Here is a 19,026-nt window from a genome sequence, read left to right as displayed (position 1 = left end):
GCCTTTCCTTCGTTGTGAGTGCTGTACATCGTGGTCTGATTCTCATCAAGCCAGTGTTTGAACGTTCGATTATAGAACTCGGTACCCTGATCAACCCACAGCTTACGTGGTTTCCTGCTGCTAGTTTTCACGATGGATCGGAATGCTGATTGGATGTCAACACCTTTCTTGGATTCGAGTGCGACAACCCAAGCATATCTGCTGAACAGATCAATGACAGTAAGCAGAAATTTGATTTCATCATTGTATTTACGAAAAGCTGTCATGTCCACGAGATCGGCAGACCAGATTTCATCAATCTCACTCACAGTCACTTGTCTCCTTGTGAAATTCACACGCTTCGGTTTATGTAACTCATCAGCCAGATCGTCAGTCCATTTCGTATCTATCTTTTTTTACTCCTAAACCTATCATCTCGAACAAACCGGACAGGAATCCACCTTCTCTGATTTCCGATTTCTTGATAAATTGTGAACATGATTGACCACATACTGAGCATTTACCCTTGACATATGGTTGACCGGTTGATGTGACTTCTCCTTGTATCCCCTCATCTGTTGCTTTTTCTTACAAGATAGGCAATGAACATTCATCTTTATCTATCTATCTACTTTTTTTATTTCTCATGGATACAAAGATGTACCAACAATCCCATATTTTCACAGTGATCTTCCATGCTCTCATCAATCTTTTCAGTACAAAGAAGTCTGAAATTTCCATTATTCATCTTGTCAACCTCTGCTTTTGTCAATGATAGAAATATCTGTGGATTTATGGTAAATATGTGGATGTTGATCGTGTCATGCTCCTGATCATCTTTCGTGAGTTCCAAACTCACCCCCAGAATATTTTCACGGAAATGTGGAATGTTGGGGAGGGAGTATCCAAACCCAACTGTCCCACGGCAGATTATGTGATACATTTTCATGTTTGTCTATCTATCTCTATTTTCTTCACCGAATTGTCATCATAAACGATTATATGAACCCTGTTACGTAGAGGTATACCGATGAGAATTCCAAAGATTTTCTATCAGTGAAGATGAGTTCCCCTTGTAAGATTTACAAACTATTGAGCAAACATACCGATCAGGTATACGTTGGCTCCACGTGTCTACCACTGAAAAATCGGATGTACTGTCACCGATCAGCTTACAAAGCCTACCAAAAAGGTGAACGGGGTTTTATGACCTCATTCATTCTGCTTGATCTCGGACATGTATAAATTGTCCAGATCGACTCTCTGTCAATGTTTGATGAAGATGAGCTTAAGAGGAGAGAACGCATCTCAGTGGGACACTTGTCCGCGGCCGTTGTACTGGAGCCTTGCCATGCATGCGCCAGGGGTTACACACACCCGGGTACCGTATAGACAAATCCCTGGTGTTGCTCCTTTTTTGTTCCTTTCATTTTGTTCTTGCTGAGAAAGAAACGTTGCTGCTTGGAAAGCTTTCTGTTCACTCCAGCGCCTTTCCTCTTGTAACATTGCTCGCTGATAATGATCATAGCTCTTGATGCCAATGGTGAAGAGAAGCTGGGTTTCTTGCCATTTGCAACTTCCTGGCTCTGAAAATATAGGCTTGAACTAATAAGAGCTCGAAGTATTTTAGTTTTTGATTTCGATGTGCCAGACCTATCGTTACGCGATGCAGAGATGAGGAGCAAGAGAGGCGTTGGATTAATGCCAATAATGGTGTTTATGGCCCAGACAACGCCAGCGATTTTCACTTGTCAACAGGACAGTCAAGTTGGAGCAGGCAGATGACAGATTATTTGAGCATTTATAGCGGAGTGGGTGGTTTGCTAAAGAGAATCGTCTCAGTACCTCATGGTTACTAGTATCTGACAAATGCCTCTTACTGCTAGTCTGCATTAAAGCATAGCATAATTGATCATGTCACAAGTAGTGTCAAGACTTGATGTCCTACGATTATACTCAGATCATGTAACTTCATGGGAATATTCATCCTGCCACTGTACGCTCTCCCAGAATTGCCTGCAGAAGTCACGCGAGGTGGAGGGACGTCGTTATGGATGACTTTGCGTCGGTTGAGCCACCAGTACTACGTGTCTATCTTCTTGACACCATGACTTTATTATAGCAATAAAAACTGCTTTATGGCAGTTTACTAAAAAAAGTTATTGTGTTCTAGTCCATGGACCCCGTCTAAAAAGTAAGAAATTAACGAAAATTAATGTGATAGCCGAAAATTAAAATTTCACACAAAACCTCACAATAATCACACACAGGATGAAAAGCGAGAAAACCTTTTCCCCTCGTGGTCCTCTTTCCTATTCATGCATGTTGGCGCAGTACTCGTACAAGTCACCCGTGAAGTGTCAGACCAAAGAAGTGTTGAAAGCAGTATGTTTTTTAAACTAAGATCCTCAAGTGTTGTGATTATTGTGAGGTTTTGTGTGAAATTTTAATTTTCGGCTATCACATTAATTTTCGTTAATTTCTTACTTTTTAGACGGGGTCCACGGACTAGAACACAATAACTTTTTTTAGAAAACTGCCATAAAGCAGTTTTTATTGCTATAATTTCTTTTGTTTTTTTAGCTAAGGATATTATTATTATAATTGTGTCACCAATGGAATGCCCTAAATGATGGTCTACATGTAGTGCCTCTACATGTACATCATATCAAATGCAATACCGTATTATACGCATTGATGTGCAAGCCTTTTCTTGCAGAAAATGGCACTAGTCTTGCATATTCCTGTTCTTCTGCAGGGGAATCATATGGGTAGTGGCGGTGATACTTTTTTTATACGCAGGTCATTCTGTGGATGTTGCTGTTGCAGAATTCCATAACTCTGTCATAAAATTGTATTGTCTTTCAGATAATTCAGGTGTCCACATCCTAAATCACATTTACTTGAGAATTGTAACTAGGTGCGTGCCGCAGATGTTTTCGTTGATTCTGTGTTTATAATTGTAGTCATAGGTTGTTGTGATAAAGGTCATCCGGCATCATATTGTACTCAAATCGTAATCTTGTTGATGTCAATAAACGTTTGGAAGTAGTTCAATGACTTCAAAGTGTTACAAGTCCACGATTGTCTAAAACAACACAGCAAAGTAGGAACAATAAACATGTATTAAAATGTAAACAAATACATTGTCGAGTCCGACACCTCGTTCCAACAACTACACTGATCCTGAGGATATAAGGGGCAAGGATATAGTTGGAGTTACTGAGAGATAAACAAGGCACTCTATAATAATAAAATGTTACAAGACTTTGGGGGAGTATGAATGATATCCAGTCAAACCTCGTTAGGACGAGCATCAAGGGACCGCTGGTATTTGTTGCGTGAGTTTGTCTTAACCCTATTTTATAACGAGTGAATACAATTACTTCTCCAATAGAGACACGAATAGATTTCTCCTACAGCGAAAGATTCTAAGCCAAACCAAACCATTGACTCGTCTTGTATGAAACAAATGAGTCACTGAACCTTTCTTTAGCAACATGACGGCAACTGAAACAACAACAGAAAATACGATACATGTACAGCACATTCTTGCAGGTACTACAAAGTAACAAACAGATTGTAGATCGTAATTCTTGCTCTGCCGGCACGCAACTTTATTTGGGGCAGTGCAATCTCGGCGCTACTCACAAATCAAACAGCCCAGACTCGAGTAAACAAATCCAATCGTACGAGATTTTCACGAGACGAGACTGCACCACTTGGCTTGTTTCGTATGAAGCAAACAAGTCACTGAATGCATGAACTCCATAATGGAGATTTTCCCTGTCAGATATGCGAATTTATTTTGCATACTCGGCCAATGCGTCCTTGAACCTTTCCCTCCAGATTGGGAACTGCCAACGATGCTATGCCACTGCAAAATTCCGATTCTACCCGATGATCGGAGCACGGAATGCCGGAAGCAATCATGGCCAGTGCCTTACTTGTAACGTACCAATGTACAATGAACATGAGTATTTCGACAACACATCTAAGTCTCAGCAGCAACATACAACATAAGCCTTACCGTCAAGAAGGTGAACTCGCGTTCTTCGCACACTGTTGGCAAGGGCAAAGAGATACGAATGGATCTAAATCCGAATAAAATCAGCACACGTTTCCGTAAATGAAAGGGTAAGCATAAGCAAATGAATCGAAGGAAACTGGTCAAATCAGAGATCACCTGTCACTGAGTATTCCGTAAAAGGAGGCCTCGACAGCAGAAAAGCTAAATTTAGAAAAGAGATCCTGTCAGCTTTTCCATTATTTTATTTATTTTATCTAAAATCAGCACACTTTTCGTAAATGAAAGAGTCAACACACACAAATGAATCAAAGGGAACTGGTCAACTCACCTGTCATTGAGTAATATTCCGTGAAAGGAGGTCTCAGCAGAGCCGAAGCGAAATACATGTAAGCCAGACACGAAATATCCGTAACAGCTCATGCAAGAAGCAGTTCCAAAGAAGGAAGGTCCTCGCGCATGCACATCCGAAAACGGACTGCATGCATGTAACACAATGTCTGCCGTACACGTGCACAGCATGCGGCTACCACGCGTTGGTAGATCTAATACCGAGCACCTTACGTAGAAACTTACGTAGCCTGAGTGAAATACCGAGCACCTTACGTAGAAACTCACGTAGCATAGCGGTGTCGTTTTTCTTGCCATGATCGCTTTTCTAAATTTGAAGGTCTTGTAGCTACGAAATGTTATTTGTTGCAGGTCATGTGTGTGTTGTGTGTGTGTGTGTGGTGTGTGTGTGTGTGGTGTGTGTGTGTGTGTGTGTGTGCAGCCGTTAATGCCCCACGCTTGGCCCGTGGGTAAATATACAGTCATGTACGTGTTATGTGCCACACCAATTTCGCTATCTGTATAATAATATGCAGCACAGTGGCAGGCATAGAGAGAGACGTTTTAATGAACTAGACGCAATAATTATTATCGAAGAACATTCTCGAATACCTGGGTGATGCACGAATTTTGATAGTGCTCACTTCCGTTAATCGTTTTTCTTTGTAATTTTCCATTCATTTTTTGCTTTAATTCATATTTGCTTTGTTTTCCTAGCTTACTATTGCCGTGGCTGGCTCAACGCCCTTGTCTCAGGGGATTCTGTCCCTGCATTAGCTATGCTTGTTACATGCTATGAGATTGTGTCTAATAATAATAATAATAATAATAATAATGTCTCTGATGTGAATTCTTCACTACTACCTTGTACTTGTATGATCGAGCGTACAAGTGTGTGTGTGTGTGTGTGCTTGTAGGATTGAGCGTACAAGTGTGTGTGTGTGCATTTCCAGATTTGTGTGCTTCTCTTGCGACGGGTGTCTACATGGTGTTTGTGTGTGTGTGCATCCGTGAATGCCCCACGTGTGGGTAAATATACAGTCATGTACGTGTTCTGTGCCATACAATTTTGTTATCTGTATAATATTATGCAGCACAGTGGCAGGCATAGAGAGAGACGTTTTAAAAATGTCTCTGATGTGAATTTTTTACTACTACATGTACTTGTATGATCGAGCGTACGAGTGTGTGTGTGTGTGGGTGTGTGTGTGAGTGTGTGTGTGTGTGTGTGTGTGTGTGTGTGTGTGTGTGTGTGTGTGTGTGTGTGTGTGTGTGTGTGTGTGTGTGTGTGTGTGTGTGTGAATGTCCCACGCATAGCCACGTGCGCGGTGCCACACGATTTCATTATGTGTAGAACAGCGGCTGGTAGAGAGATAGAGGCAGACACAGAAAGACATAAACAGAGGGATGCGCATAAAGAGCGAGAGACAGAGACACAGACTCATAGACAGAGACAAACAGACAAAGACATACAGAAAATAACGAACAGACAGACAATCGGACCCAGAAAGACAGAAACAGAAACAGAGGGACAAACATTAAGGAAAAAAGAGAGACAGACAGACACACCGACTGAGGAGAAAGCAGACAGAGACAGACAATCAGACACAGAAAGACCGAGAGAGAAACAGAGGGACGCTGCTGTCGCACATAATGAATGACAAAAGGAGGTGAACTCATAAAATAGTGAGCCGAAGAAATTCGATTAAAAAGCCGATTCACAAACCAGGTAAAGACAGGAAAAGAGAAAGAAAGATATGTGCGCATAAACCCTGCACCCGTGCACGCACACACACACACACACACACACACACACACACACAGAAGGGAGTTGATAGGTGGAGAATTTCGAAAACAGGGGACCCAGTGTGCCCTCAAGGAGATAAAGAGATAGAGATAGATAGAGAGATATCTTGGGCAATGTATATTCGGCCCTGGTTTAAATCTGGCTTTGGAATCTATTTTTCATTGTAATCAAGTTCGGCCTCATTTCTCTGTGCTGTGCTAATGAGTCCACAAAGGACGAAACAGTTCTGTCCCCAGATTGGATAGATAGATAGATATAGATGAAGATAGATAGGTAGATATAGATGAAGATAGATAGAGAGAGGGGGGGAGGAAGAGAGAGAGAGAGAGAGAGAGAGAGAGAGAGAGAGAGAGAGAGAGAGAGAGAGAGAGAGAGAGAGAGAGAGAGAGAGAGAGAGAGAGAGAGAGAGAGAGAGAGAGAGAGAGAGAGAGAGAGAGAGAGAGGGAGAGGGAGGGAGAGGGAGAGAGAGAGAGAGACAGAGGGGGAAAGAGAGAGACATAGGCAGCTGTCTTGGTCATTATCATCCGATGCATTCCGTGTGGCATAGACCAGGTGTGCATTGAGAATCTTTTCACAAGGCCTCGCAATAATTATAATTATGGGACTGGGCAGTGATTTGGTGTTAGTCTTGATATGTTTCACTCAGGTCATGTCTGATATCGTTGGCATAAGAGAAAATCATTGTGTGTACCGGTATATCCACTGCACTTGCAGACTTGCGTGTCTCTCTTGCGACGGATGCACATGGTACTAAGGTTGCGTTTCTTCGGTGCCATTCCGCCACCATTCCAAAGTCATTCCGCCGTGTTTTGATTCCGAAGCGTTTGTTTGATGCACTGCACAGCGTTTGTTCGGTGCAATTCCGATTCCGGTCGCGGGATGAAGGGTGCAGAATCGATTCTGGCGATTCCTAAGAAAAAGTGGAATGAGGTCTCATTACGAGCGGAATGAAGATGTGCGAAGGGGCTTCGTCGTTGCTGCATACCTCCCCAACAAAACTTCAAACGCGATTATCGATATACAGACATGTTGGCGGACCTCGTCCAGTGTGTAGGCTGGTGCTGTAACCTCGGGGACGGCATACCGGTAGTAGCTTGTTCATGGTATTTTGACCCTTGGCTACCTGAGAAAGTGTTCGCCTGGGATCGTTGATGAACAGACCCAAGGTCGGCAGAGCAGCCCAGACCACGCCACCACTCCCCTTATTTATGGCTCACACATGACAGGTTAACGTGGCTCTAGTAGAAAAAAATGGAAATATGCCCTCGTAGCTCAGCTCTTCATCGTCGTCGAGCATGGCCTTTAGAATCACAGGGAGGCGAGCCAGAACAAATTGGCCCAAAGAGACACCGAGCCTGCCACTTCACTTCTTCTTACAACAGTGCCTCGTCTCTGTCAAATAAACACGAGAGCTAGAGACGTTTCTGTGACTGATACGAGGTCGAATTGCATGATTAAGTAGCGGACTGGTTTTAATTCTTGCACACGTTTCCAGGAGTCCAGCCAATTAATAGCAGCCGAAGCTATTTCAATTCTGCTATCCTCTAATGCAGACTAGCAGTAAGAGACATTTGTCAGATACCAGTAACCATGAGGTACTGATACGATTCTCTTCGGCAAGCCACCCACTCTGCTAAAAAATGCTCTAAATTAATAATCTGTCATCTGCCTGCTTGATCCAACTTGACAGTTCTCCTGACAAGTGAAAACCGCTGGCGTTGTCCGGCCATACACACCATTATTGGCATTAGTCCAACGCATTAATCCAACGCCTCCGTTGCTTCTCATCTCTGTCGAAAAACTAAGGGCATGTTTGATTGGTAGGATCGGGATCCCGATCCACCGGATCTACTGGATTCGCACATTTTCGATTGGTCGAATCTGGATCCGGATCCTTCGGATTTGGATCCGGTCAACCCACCTCGGGGAGCAGGGTTTACCGGATCCAATGGATCCAAATGTGACCTTTATTATTATTGGCAATAAATAAGATAAATTGTGCACTCATAACAACAGCAAAAATGAAGAAAGTCAAGTTCCATAACGTTTTCTTGTGACTGTCATCAGTGGAACGCCGTCACATAAAAATGTAATAACTAAAACACACACTTATATACATGTAGCTAATATGGTTTCAGGTAGAAATACAGCAGCTAACAGGTACAAAAAGGTCGATTGTTTATTATTATTATTATTAACTTATATTTTACTAGGGTGTTTCCCACAGACCTATGGTCTTCTTACGGGAGCCCCTAGGAAGGTTATGCATGAGCAAATAAATGAGCGGTAATCGGTACAAGTACGAACAGTGGAAGGCAGCATATTCCACCGGTCAGCAGCGAGATAGCCAATCCGAGAAAAGCTAGCCGTACTCTGTGCTGGGGGTAATGCCAAAGAAAAAGACACCTGGGATCTCGTAGTGGCAGTGGTGTGAGAGCTACAGCAGCGGCTGGTAAAGATTTCTTGAAGCAAAGAGCTGCATGTTCCGCTATGGATGTACCGGAACAAAAGAATGAACAATTTCAAATTGACGCGCACCGAAATATGATAAAGGCTGTAAAGGCTAAGAATGTGTGAAGCACTGGTAAACTTATCAAAACCAAATACTATTCTGAGGGATCTATTGAACAAACGGACATACTTATCATAGTTCATAGAACTTAGGGAATGGATATAAGCGCTGCTTGCATACTCCAAGGTTGACTGAATGACACTTAAATAGAAGGTACGCCGAGCATGGTATGGCAGAAGATGGCGGGATAAGCGGTATGCACCAAGTTTCCTGTTGACAGAGCCTACAAGGTTGTCTATTTGTGGGCCAAAAGTCAAGTTTTCGTCAAGTACAATACCCAAGTAGCGAGCAGACTGCGTGCGGGGAACATGGACACCATCAATGGTGACATAGGCAGACATCGGGACATCGGTGGTCTTGCGGTGGAGCAGTATGAACTTCGTTTTAGCCGGATTTAATTTCATTCGCTTTCCTTTCAGATAATCCGATAACTTAATAAGATCGCCGTTCAATTTGTCCACGACTTCTTCAGTAGTGTCACCAGCTGCATACATGTTAACGTCGTCAGCGAACTGAAGTACAGATGAGGCACTCACACATCCAGGAAGGCCTCTTACGTAAATGCTGAATAGCACTAGGCCCAACACAGACCCCTGCGGCACTCCTTGGCTGCACGATGCACGAATCAGATTGTCCGGCGCTATGAGCTGCTGTGTCCTGTCACTCAGGTAATCTTTGAACCATGCCAAAGCCGCATCACCAACTCCACAATTAAAAAGTTCGTTCAGTAGCAGCTGATGGTTGACGCTGTCGAACGCCTTCCTCACATCTGCGAGAACGACGCCAACGACCTTCTTCGAATCGAGATCCCTTTGCCAGCTGTCGATCGCAACAGCCAGAGCCTCTTAACATTAATGATGCCGTCTGTACGCAAATTGTTGTGGCGGGATGATGGTGGGATTCTCCAGTAGGAGGTGAGTAAGCTGGCGATATACATGCTTCTCCAGGACCTTACTAGCAATGGGCAAGAGAGAGACGGGTCGGAAGTTTCGCGGCTCTGAGCGGTCTCCGCCTTTGAAAAGGGCTCTGACGGATGCGTGTTTGAACAAAGCTGGAAACTTGCTCTCCTCAATGGATGCCTTGAATATTGCACACAGTGAGCCTGCTAGAACTTCATGGCAATTCTTAAACAGGATCGAGGGTATTCTGTCCGGCCCCGGAGCCTTGTGCACGTTCAGAGTGCGAAGAATCTTCAAGATGTTGGTGACTGTAGGCTGCGGTATGGATAACATTGACGGCTGGCGATGTGAACCGAATGGACAGAGAAGTGGCAACCTATCAGGATCAGTGACAATTTGTTGGAAAACCTGTGAGACTCCTTTGTGGTCGATTCCTTCGCCACTGTCCTTAGCCTTTCTGCGGAGCAATGCATTCATCAGGACCCATTGGTTCCGGGGCTGTTTCTTCACCGACATAAATTCATTCTGGTAATACCTGGAGCGGAGACGTCTGTTCAATAGCGTTCCTTCCCGCCGCACCCGACGGTATTCTTCTAAAAGGGCCGAATCGTTTGATCCTTTCTTTCTGACTCGACGGTGGAGGTACTGTCGCCGTGCAAGGAGAGACGTAGCTTCTCGAGTAATCCATGGCTTTGGCGATCGCTTAATCAGTTGAATGTTTTTCACTACATGTGGATCTAGCTCGTCCAGGACATCATTAATGCTGCCATGCCATTTGTCTGCAAGGTCATCAACAGTAGTGTCAGCGGTGATTTTGTTTCCAGTCTCCGTGAGGGCTGAACCAATTCTTTCTGACATCTCTTCAAAGTCAAGTGTGGAGAGAGGCTTCTTTCGAGTTCTGACACGGATACGTTGTGGTCTGTCCACCTGGCTTCCTATTTCAAGACAAGCCTTTACAGCAAAGTGATCACTAATGGGATCTGGGATGACATTCACATTAACAGCAGTGATATCGCTAGTAATGCAGATTACATCCAAACAAGACGTGGAACGGAATCTGGTTGGCTCAGCCACTACATTACGAACATTGTGGGCAGCACACATATCTCTGAAGTGGGAAGGAAGTGGATCGGATAAACAGTCTACATTTAGATCTCCTAGAATGCATAGCGAACCATGCTTGATTTGGCGAGTCACATCATCAATATAGCTAGTAAACTGTTCCCAGAATCCTACTCTTGACGACGGGGGTCGGTACACACAAACTATAGGCAGGCACCACGTGATGCGTCCGGGTCTGCGGAACTCTAGTACCACACTCGCTGCCTCAAGCTCGCTATCATGTGGGCTTAAGTGAACGAAACCCATCCGTATTGTTCTTCGAACATACAGCAGTACACCACCTCCTCCCTTTCCTCCACATCTGTCCCGTCGAATGAGTTCAAAACCAGGCCGTGAAATCGTCGAGTCCGCGATCGACGCATCCAGCCAAGTTCCAGTAATGCATAAAATGTCCAATGTATGTGTAACGATTAAGTCATGTATATATAAAAGCTTGTTCCTAATGCTGCATATATTAATGTGGCAGATATTGAGAGACATGCACGTAGATCTACATGTACGTACCGGAACGACGGATGCATCGTCATCATCAGGCAGGGCTGATGTACACCTTGAGTTGGGCAAAGCGCGCACGCTACAGCTGTTCACTGTGTCCGGGCCCGCCATGTCCGCTGCCAAACCACCGTCGCCCCCCTACGCAGATCGCGATAAGACCTGAGCGATCTCCTCATCAGTCATTGCTTTCCCCTTCAGCATGATAGTATACCTAGGAAGCGTACAGCGAATGTTGTGCTCCCTGAGCTTACGGAACGTAGGCCACACATCGTTGCGTTTACTCTGCTCATCACGGGTAAGATCATGTACAACGTAAACCTGTGTGTCGCCAAGCGCTGCCTGATGTTTTGTTTATTGCGCATCAGGTGATCTTTGCCTGCTCTTGACAGCCGGACGCGAACCAGGCGGGGTTTGTTCGGTCGTGATGACTCATTGGCCGTAGATCTACGATCTCTCGGTTTGCCCAGTCTCTCGGCGCTGAGCACATCCTGGGGGTTGAGCCCATTTGGGATCAGTCCGTGTACTGTCTGCACCAGCTGGGAAGATGTTTCCGCAACATTTTCTGGCACGCATCGCAGAATGACGTTATCCGCGCGAGCCACACGCTCAGCCTGCTCCTGAATGCAAGAATGTGCCAAATTTGGTGTCGACTGTGCAATGACGTCCCCAAGTCTAGCAGACAGCTTGGCAACATCCTTCTTGATGCCGGAAATGGCGGATTCCCCGCCAGACGACATTCCACCAGTCAATGAGGTCCCTGAAACACACCGGGAAACTTCACTTGCCAGTTTCTTGTTTGAGGTGCGGAGCTCTTTTAATTCTCGCTCAGCATTGGCAAGACGATCCTCGACACTGGACAGGCGCTTGTCAAACGCTGTCAGTAGTTGCTTCGTGGTGGTCGCCATGTCCTCCCGAAACTCCTTGGCAAACGTTGTTAGAAAATGCATCACTTTGTCCAAAGGGACTGTGCCGGCTGAAGGTGTAGGTATGGCAGATTTGTCCGGCAAGCGAGCAGTTTTCGTCACGGCAATTGGCCGTACTGTGACCGTGTCGCTCGAAAGCTGGTCCTCCATTAATTTTAATAAACTTTCGGTCGGGCTCGCTGCTTTGGCTTTACGACCAGCTGCTCGTCCCATGTCCTGCATGGGTGTTCCTGGTATGACGTCTGGACTACACGGACTTTTAGGAGATCCTACCCTCCCACGACCAGCATGGGGTGGTGAGGTTACTCGCTTCAGAAAACTCTTAACTGCACTCGACATGTTTATTTACTACTTTGTGCGTATATGGCGGGTAAAAATCGCTTTTGTACACATTGTGGTACGCACACGTGGATCGAGATAGAGCTTGCTGACTTTTTGTACAACTGGCGCGGTGAGTATGACTTTTTTTATTATTTCGTCAACATGGCAACAGTCAAGGCCCAAAAAGGTGTCCAGTTGACTCTGAAGGATCCGACGGATCTGAGATCTGAATCCCGATCCTTACCACCAATCGAACATGCCCTAAAATACTTATTATTATTATTATTATTAAATTTTTGATAGGGCAATCCCCACAGGCCTAAGGCCTTTTGACAGGGTACCCTAAAAAATGAAGAACAGAATTACGGAAGGTATGCAAGGAAGAACTTGAGCGGACCTCCGCTGGGAGGGCATTCCAGCGGTCAGAGCCAAGGAAAGTGACAGAAAATAAACCATAGCGACGTTTGGCTGTCGGAAGAGCAAGGGAAGAGGACACTTGAGAGCGGGTGCGAGAACTAGTGCAGGTAGAATTAGAGCGGAGACAGAAACAGTTAGCAACAAAGACACTAGCCAGATCATGAAGCGCACGGTGAACGTACAGCTTGAATTGGTACCTGACAGACAAGGGAATGATATGGTAGCGGGCAAGAACAAGGGAGACATCAGATAGGCGGGGCATGCAAAATACAATACTTGGAGCTACAAACTTCATTTTCAGAGACAGGGAGTTGCACGAGCCATTTTTTTTGTTTTTTTGTTTTTGACAAGATCAAAAGGAAAGCTTTTACAATAATAACAAGAGTACTCTTGATAATAATAATAATAATAAAACGTAGCCTGAAAAATGTAAAAAGTCACTGAGTACAGTTTAATTCAATATCCATGTCCAGTATTTACGAGCAATGACCATTTTATCAGCCAGCAATGACTATGTGTTACTAAAGCAAAGGCGCTTGCGGGAACAGAAACAGCAACGTTTCTTTCTCAGCAAAACAAATAAAAAGGGAAGGAACAAAAAAGGATCAACACCAGGGATTTGTCCATACCCGGTACCCAGGTGTGTATCCCTGGAAAAGATCTTCCACAGATTCCAGTACAAAGGCCACGGCCAAGTGTCCCACTGAGGTGCGGTCGCTTGCCCAGACCGCTGGGACGCGGACACCTACAACGAAGAGCAGCCTGTGACGTCTATTTGTTATGACCAGGGAGTCGTAAAATACCTGGTTATGACAGAAAATCCGCAAAAAAAGTTGGGCTTGTCCCTTTCGCAAAAATAATAAGGCACCCATTTTTGATAACCCAGAGGATCCCGGGATGGCCCACGCCTGGTAAAAAGAATGAAGTTGTGGAAAAACCACGGAGTAGTAAAATACCTACGTACTGGGAAAATAAAAAGCCGCATATTTGTACTCCTTTCAGGCGAAGCGCCAGCACCCCAAATGAAGACTTTTTTTATTTTCCGTGGTGGGAAATCGAGCTTTTCCAGGTATATACAGCCTGTAGAAATTCAACGCTGAGAATTTCCAACTATTGTCAGGTTTTGGTCTTCTGCCACCGACCTATCCTTTGAAGGAGAATGCTGAAACCAGTTGGCTGCTCTTCAGTAGTTCTTTCTCTATCGTATACATATTTTGTATGTCGACACATGCCGTGTGCGACGACGTAGACACTTCTCAACACTTGAGTGACTTGAATTTGGCTATGATGACCGAATGTCATTGGACCGTGGAGACGAGTAGAGCTACTAGAGGGCTCAGGCTCGATCGGCACAACGGGTACGTATAGCACAAGGGTAGGGCTAATGATATATCAAGTTGTTTGCTGTGCACAACCTTGTGGCTGAATTCGGCACGAAATTCTCTGCTCGCCAACTGTTGAGTATACCATGCAATACGTAGGTTTAAACTCATGTTACAGTGCTATTACGGTTGCAACCCTCTTTCAAATGGCGACATAGCCAACAACCACATAATCCATATCAAATCTTGCCCCTTGTTTTCTTTCTAAGTGTGAAAAATAGAAATAATACCAGTCCTAATCATTGGAAAATGCAAATCACGGTCTATTATCGACACATCGTACTGTCGCGGACATGGAAATCCAGTCGATTGACCGGGGCCGGCGCCCTCAGCGCGTACAGAACGTTGCATGCAGTGCACATGTTGATCCAATGGCACCATCAGCAGCGCATGATAAACCGTGCTACGGCTGAATGGCCAGCGCCCTGGGGCCGCTATACGTGCGACCGGATTTCCATGTCCACGACAGTAGTACCATGCAGCCTGGTAGTGCATTTGGAGCAGGAAAGTGAATGGTAGCACTGCGGTGGTGAACACATGAGCTGATGACAACCATCGTCGTCTTGTTGGTTTGTGCTGTCTCCAGTTCATTGCAGGTTGAACGAGGAATGAACGTCTACTCTTTCTTTCCAAAACTGGCTGGGCACACGCCAATGAGACGGAAGCTAGTGCCAAACCAGTCCTTGGAAGTTTTGTTGTGCTGGTGGACTTTCAATCATCATGTTAAGTATATTCCGGTTTCTGAGTCTTCGTGTGCGCCTGAAGAGCTACACTGTGTAGAGATGTTGGAAGTTTATCCTGCTCGCGACACTGCACCAAGTACAAGCACTTCCTCGGCACTGCCTGAGCCCTGCTCTGTGTTAACTGTGACCAGGAGAAGCAACTAGAAATTTGGAGCTTGAGCTGGAACGCTGGTGATCTCTCTCTCTCTCTCTCTCTCTCTCTCTCTCTCTCTCTCTCTCTCTCTCTCTCTCTCCATCACGCTCTGCCACTGTCCGAAACCGGTGCATGTGCTAGCATGTCGAAGCGCATTGTGTCTGAGTCACGTACTCACTCTCCTGCTCCTCCCTCATATGCCCAAGACAGTATGACCAACTGTGAATACGGTTCATGCCCACATGTGAACTTGTGTGATTCTCTTGTAGTAAGCTGCCACGTGTGCACATGTGTGTGTGTGCGTATGTGTATCTATGGGACTGCGTTCTCCTATTCTTTCTCCGGTGCCTTCGAGGCCCACACAACCCTTGTGGCAGTGGCTCGACAGCACAGGGCAGGTGTGTGTGCGCGAGTGCATGTGTGTGTGTGTGTGTGTGTGTGTGTGTGTGTGCGCGCGCGCGCGGGTGCATGCACATGTGTGCGCGCGTGCATGCAGATGTGTGTGTGTAGGGGTGTGCGCACGCTGATGCTCAGCTCTCCAGAATTATGTCCGTGTGCGTAGCCAGTGTATGGTGGCAACATAGCCTTCCTTCATGTATATTATCAAGAGTACATAACCCCCCCCCCCCCCAGAGTGTGCAACGCCTGATCCAGCTCTGTGTAGGGTCTTGGTCGAGCGGAATCGGATCTTCTGATGTCATGCGTACACTTCACACCAGCGCAAGGCCTGTCTCGAGGCAGGGCACCATTGTTTTTGATCCAAGAGTACCCGCGACTCCCCGGGTTCCCCTCAGATGTGTACGGTATTATGACGCAAAGATCCGATTCCGCTCGACCAAGACCCTACACAGAGCTGGATCACGCGTTGCACACTCTGGGGGGTTATGTACTCTTGATATTATGTGTATGCGCATACTATTTGGAATGCTTTACTGTTTTTGGTGGGATATAGTTTTCTGTTCAATTATTTATGATTATACAGCTGCTGTATTTCTAGTGCAACTTTATGTCTTTCTGCTGGTCAATTTGTCGTCTTGATGGTGTTCTAATACTGATATACATAGAAAATATTACCCTCAGAAAGTGTGCTCGTTGTGAAGTTGTCCTTCTTTGGGCTCAAACCATTGCTCGTGTATAGGTAGATACATATCAGTGGGTTCGATTGGTGGCGAGTGGTCTGCCTAAATTGTTTGGGGCGGATTTCGGCACGAAATCCACGCTGAGTACCGTAAGTTTTTGACGACGAGTTGCGTCGGTCTTGAAAACTCTGGCGAGAAAGCGAGGAAAATGATGTCGCTTGGAGCTTTCCGCGAAACTTAAGGCAGCTAATGCCCGCATCTTCCCAAACATTGCTTCGGAACAAGACGATACCACCAGGGAAGCTCTTGTGAGCAAGGGATAAAATAGTCTCTTTTTGGCGATATTGAGCTGAGTTTCAAATTTCCCGGGCCTGGTGTCGGATTTGGAAAATAAAAGTGCAACTTTTATTGCTCTTTTTCGGTGCTGGCGCTTCGCCTGCGCGTTGTAATTATTACATGTTTGTAAATACCGTAAAATCCCGCGAGAGCGCCCGGCGCCCCGCGTCTCTCCTATCCGCCCCTCCCTGACTTCTTGTCAGGGACGTGATTTCTCGTATCTCGGTCGCAGTCTGTGATGCCGGTCCGTACTGTACTGTGTAAGGCCATCCTCTCTGTCATCCGCCCTGAAATCATGGAGGCTGCAGGAAGCCTTCAGTTATGTGCAGGCCAGGACGGAGGTATCGAAGCTGCCATCCAATCGCCTAAATAGAGCTGTTTGCCTGCGCAATGTTCAGCGGCTATGTCCTGAGCTCGCGCCAGCTGTTATCAACACCTACCGCTCCCCAGCTCACCTGTATGTTGGAGGAGAGGTGATCCTGTCTTCTGAGGGCACCACTCAAGGAGACCCATTGGCTATGCCAATGTATGCGCTTGGCACAGTGCCACTGATCCGGGAAGCCGCCGCAGCTGGGGCCATGCAGTCCTGGTATGCCGATGACGCAACTTCAGCCGGCGCTCTCCGACGAATGCGCACCTGGTGGTCCATCCTAGTAGATCGAGGCACCAGGTATGGTTACGACATCAACCCGTCAAAGTCCGTTCTCCTCGTGAAGCCACAACATCTTGCGCTAGCAACAGAATTGTTTGCCACAACCGGGGTCAACATCCGGACGGACGGCTATCGTCATCTTGGTGCTGCCCTAGGCTCTGCCCTGTTCTGCGACGGTTACGTGTCGCAGAAGGTTGACACATGGTGCACAGAGCTGCAGACCCTCGCCAAACATGCGGCGTCCCAACCTCAGGCTGCTTACGCTGTCCTTACCCATGGTCTCCGCCATAAGTGGTCATTCCTTGCGAGGACAATGCCAGCCATCGCGGACCTCTTGACACCGCTGGAAAACTCCATCAGGCAAGTTTTCCTCCCTGCACTGACTGGTCGCCAGGCCCCTGGCGAGGAAGAACGTGCCATCCTGGCGCTTCCGTGTCGTCATGGTGGCTTGGGAATTCTAAACCCAGGGACCCTTTCCCAGCAGTACGACACGTCTACGGCTGTTTTTTTTTTTTTTTTTTTTTTTTTAATTTTTTTTTTACTGAATACCACAGTACCATCAGATGCTGCACAGCGGGGGCGGTGGCATATTGGATGGAAGTGGGGGCGGGGCAAAAGTAACTCCTCCGACCAAAGGTCTCGGAATCATTGTTACTCCTGTGCGCCGATACATAGGAGAAAAGAAACATGTGCATCCAAGAGGGGAGCACTGGCTTTGCAAACTATAATGGGGAGAATTTGAGATTGGGATAGGACAAAACAATAGTAAAAGCAGTGCACCGTAGGAAGATGGAGTGAACTGATAATCGGGTTTTAAGGCTGAGCGAAGGGGATCAAAGAGGGGTAGAAGGGAGCTGGAGTGCGGTCAGTATAATTAGGCTGGTGTGTTGGCAGAGATCATAGCCTGTCTGTGGCCCACTCCCACTTGCTGCGCCGCAAGTGGTCGTTGACGTTTTTCTTGAACGTGTGCATGCCTCTGCGAGAAGGGGGAGACTGCAGAAGGGTAGGTGGGAGCTGATTCCACATTTCGATGAGGGAGTGGGGAAATGAGCGGAGCGTGTTGTTTCTTGCCTGAGGGGGAAGGATACTGGTGAGTTGCGATGGATGATGTGTTGCAGATCTGGTTGTCGCTCGAGTAGGCATGCGGTGTTGCGGTGCGGCTGCTGATGGTGGCAGAATGGCTTTCACCATTTCCGGACCCTCCACAAAGTGCAGCTTGTACAGAAAGCAGAGCCCTGCTACGGTACGGCGAATGTCGAGGCTCGGGAGGTATGCTCCATCTCCAATTATGTGCAGGGCACGGCGCTGGATGGCAGTGAGGCGGGCCAAGGTGGTGGGGGCTGCGCTCATCCACACCAGCATGCCATACTCTAGCACGGGGCGGACAAAGCCACGGTACACGATTGCCCGGTGCTTTGGGTCTAGCACAGCCGATGCCTTACGGAGGAAGCCGAGCCGCTGGGCTCCGCGTACTGCAAGCTGTCGGATATGGCTGCGGAATGCCAGCTGCCTGTCGAAGGTGACGTCAAGAAGCTTGAGCTCCTCTACTTCTGGCACGACTGCTCCTTGGAAGCGTATTGCGTTCGGGGGGGGTTGGCGAGCGGTGGTGGCTGATGGTCAATGCCTGCGACTTTGTGGGCTCGAACTTGATCCTCCACCTGCTTCCCCATGCTGCCAGTGAGTCTACTGCCTGCTGGAGGATTGCTGTCTCTTCTGGCAGTCTGAGTCGGGTGGTGATGCACTTGTAGAGAGTTGTGTCGTCCGCGTATACAGCCAGCTTCGCCCCATCAGGCAGGTGGTCTTCTGCGT

At 46.6% G+C, this 19,026-nt stretch overlaps 1 protein-coding gene across 1 annotated transcript; it reads right to left on the bottom strand.

The window, feature by feature from the left end:
* Window positions 1-9,566: 9,566 nt before the first annotated feature.
* LOC135826999 (uncharacterized) lies at window positions 9,567-10,982 on the bottom strand. The gene has a single exon (XM_065339521.1). The coding sequence runs from the start codon at window positions 10,980-10,982 to the stop codon at window positions 9,567-9,569; it is 1,416 nt and encodes a 471-aa protein (XP_065195593.1).
* Between the last annotated feature and the right edge of the window lie 8,044 nt (window positions 10,983-19,026).

Source organism: Sycon ciliatum, chromosome 11 (genome assembly GCF_964019385.1).
Source record: "Sycon ciliatum chromosome 11, ocSycCili1.1, whole genome shotgun sequence".
In the NCBI taxonomy this organism is placed as follows: Eukaryota; Metazoa; Porifera; class Calcarea; order Leucosolenida; family Sycettidae; genus Sycon; species Sycon ciliatum.
The sequence above is the reverse complement of the archived record's forward strand: the minus strand, read 5'-3'. Positions and strand labels throughout refer to the sequence as shown.

What these genes read in the sequence shown, in the direction of transcription:
- LOC135826999 (XM_065339521.1), bottom strand. Translation starts at nt 10,982, where the DNA reads ATGGGTTTCGTTCACTTAAGCCCACATGATAGCGAGCTTGAGGCAGCG.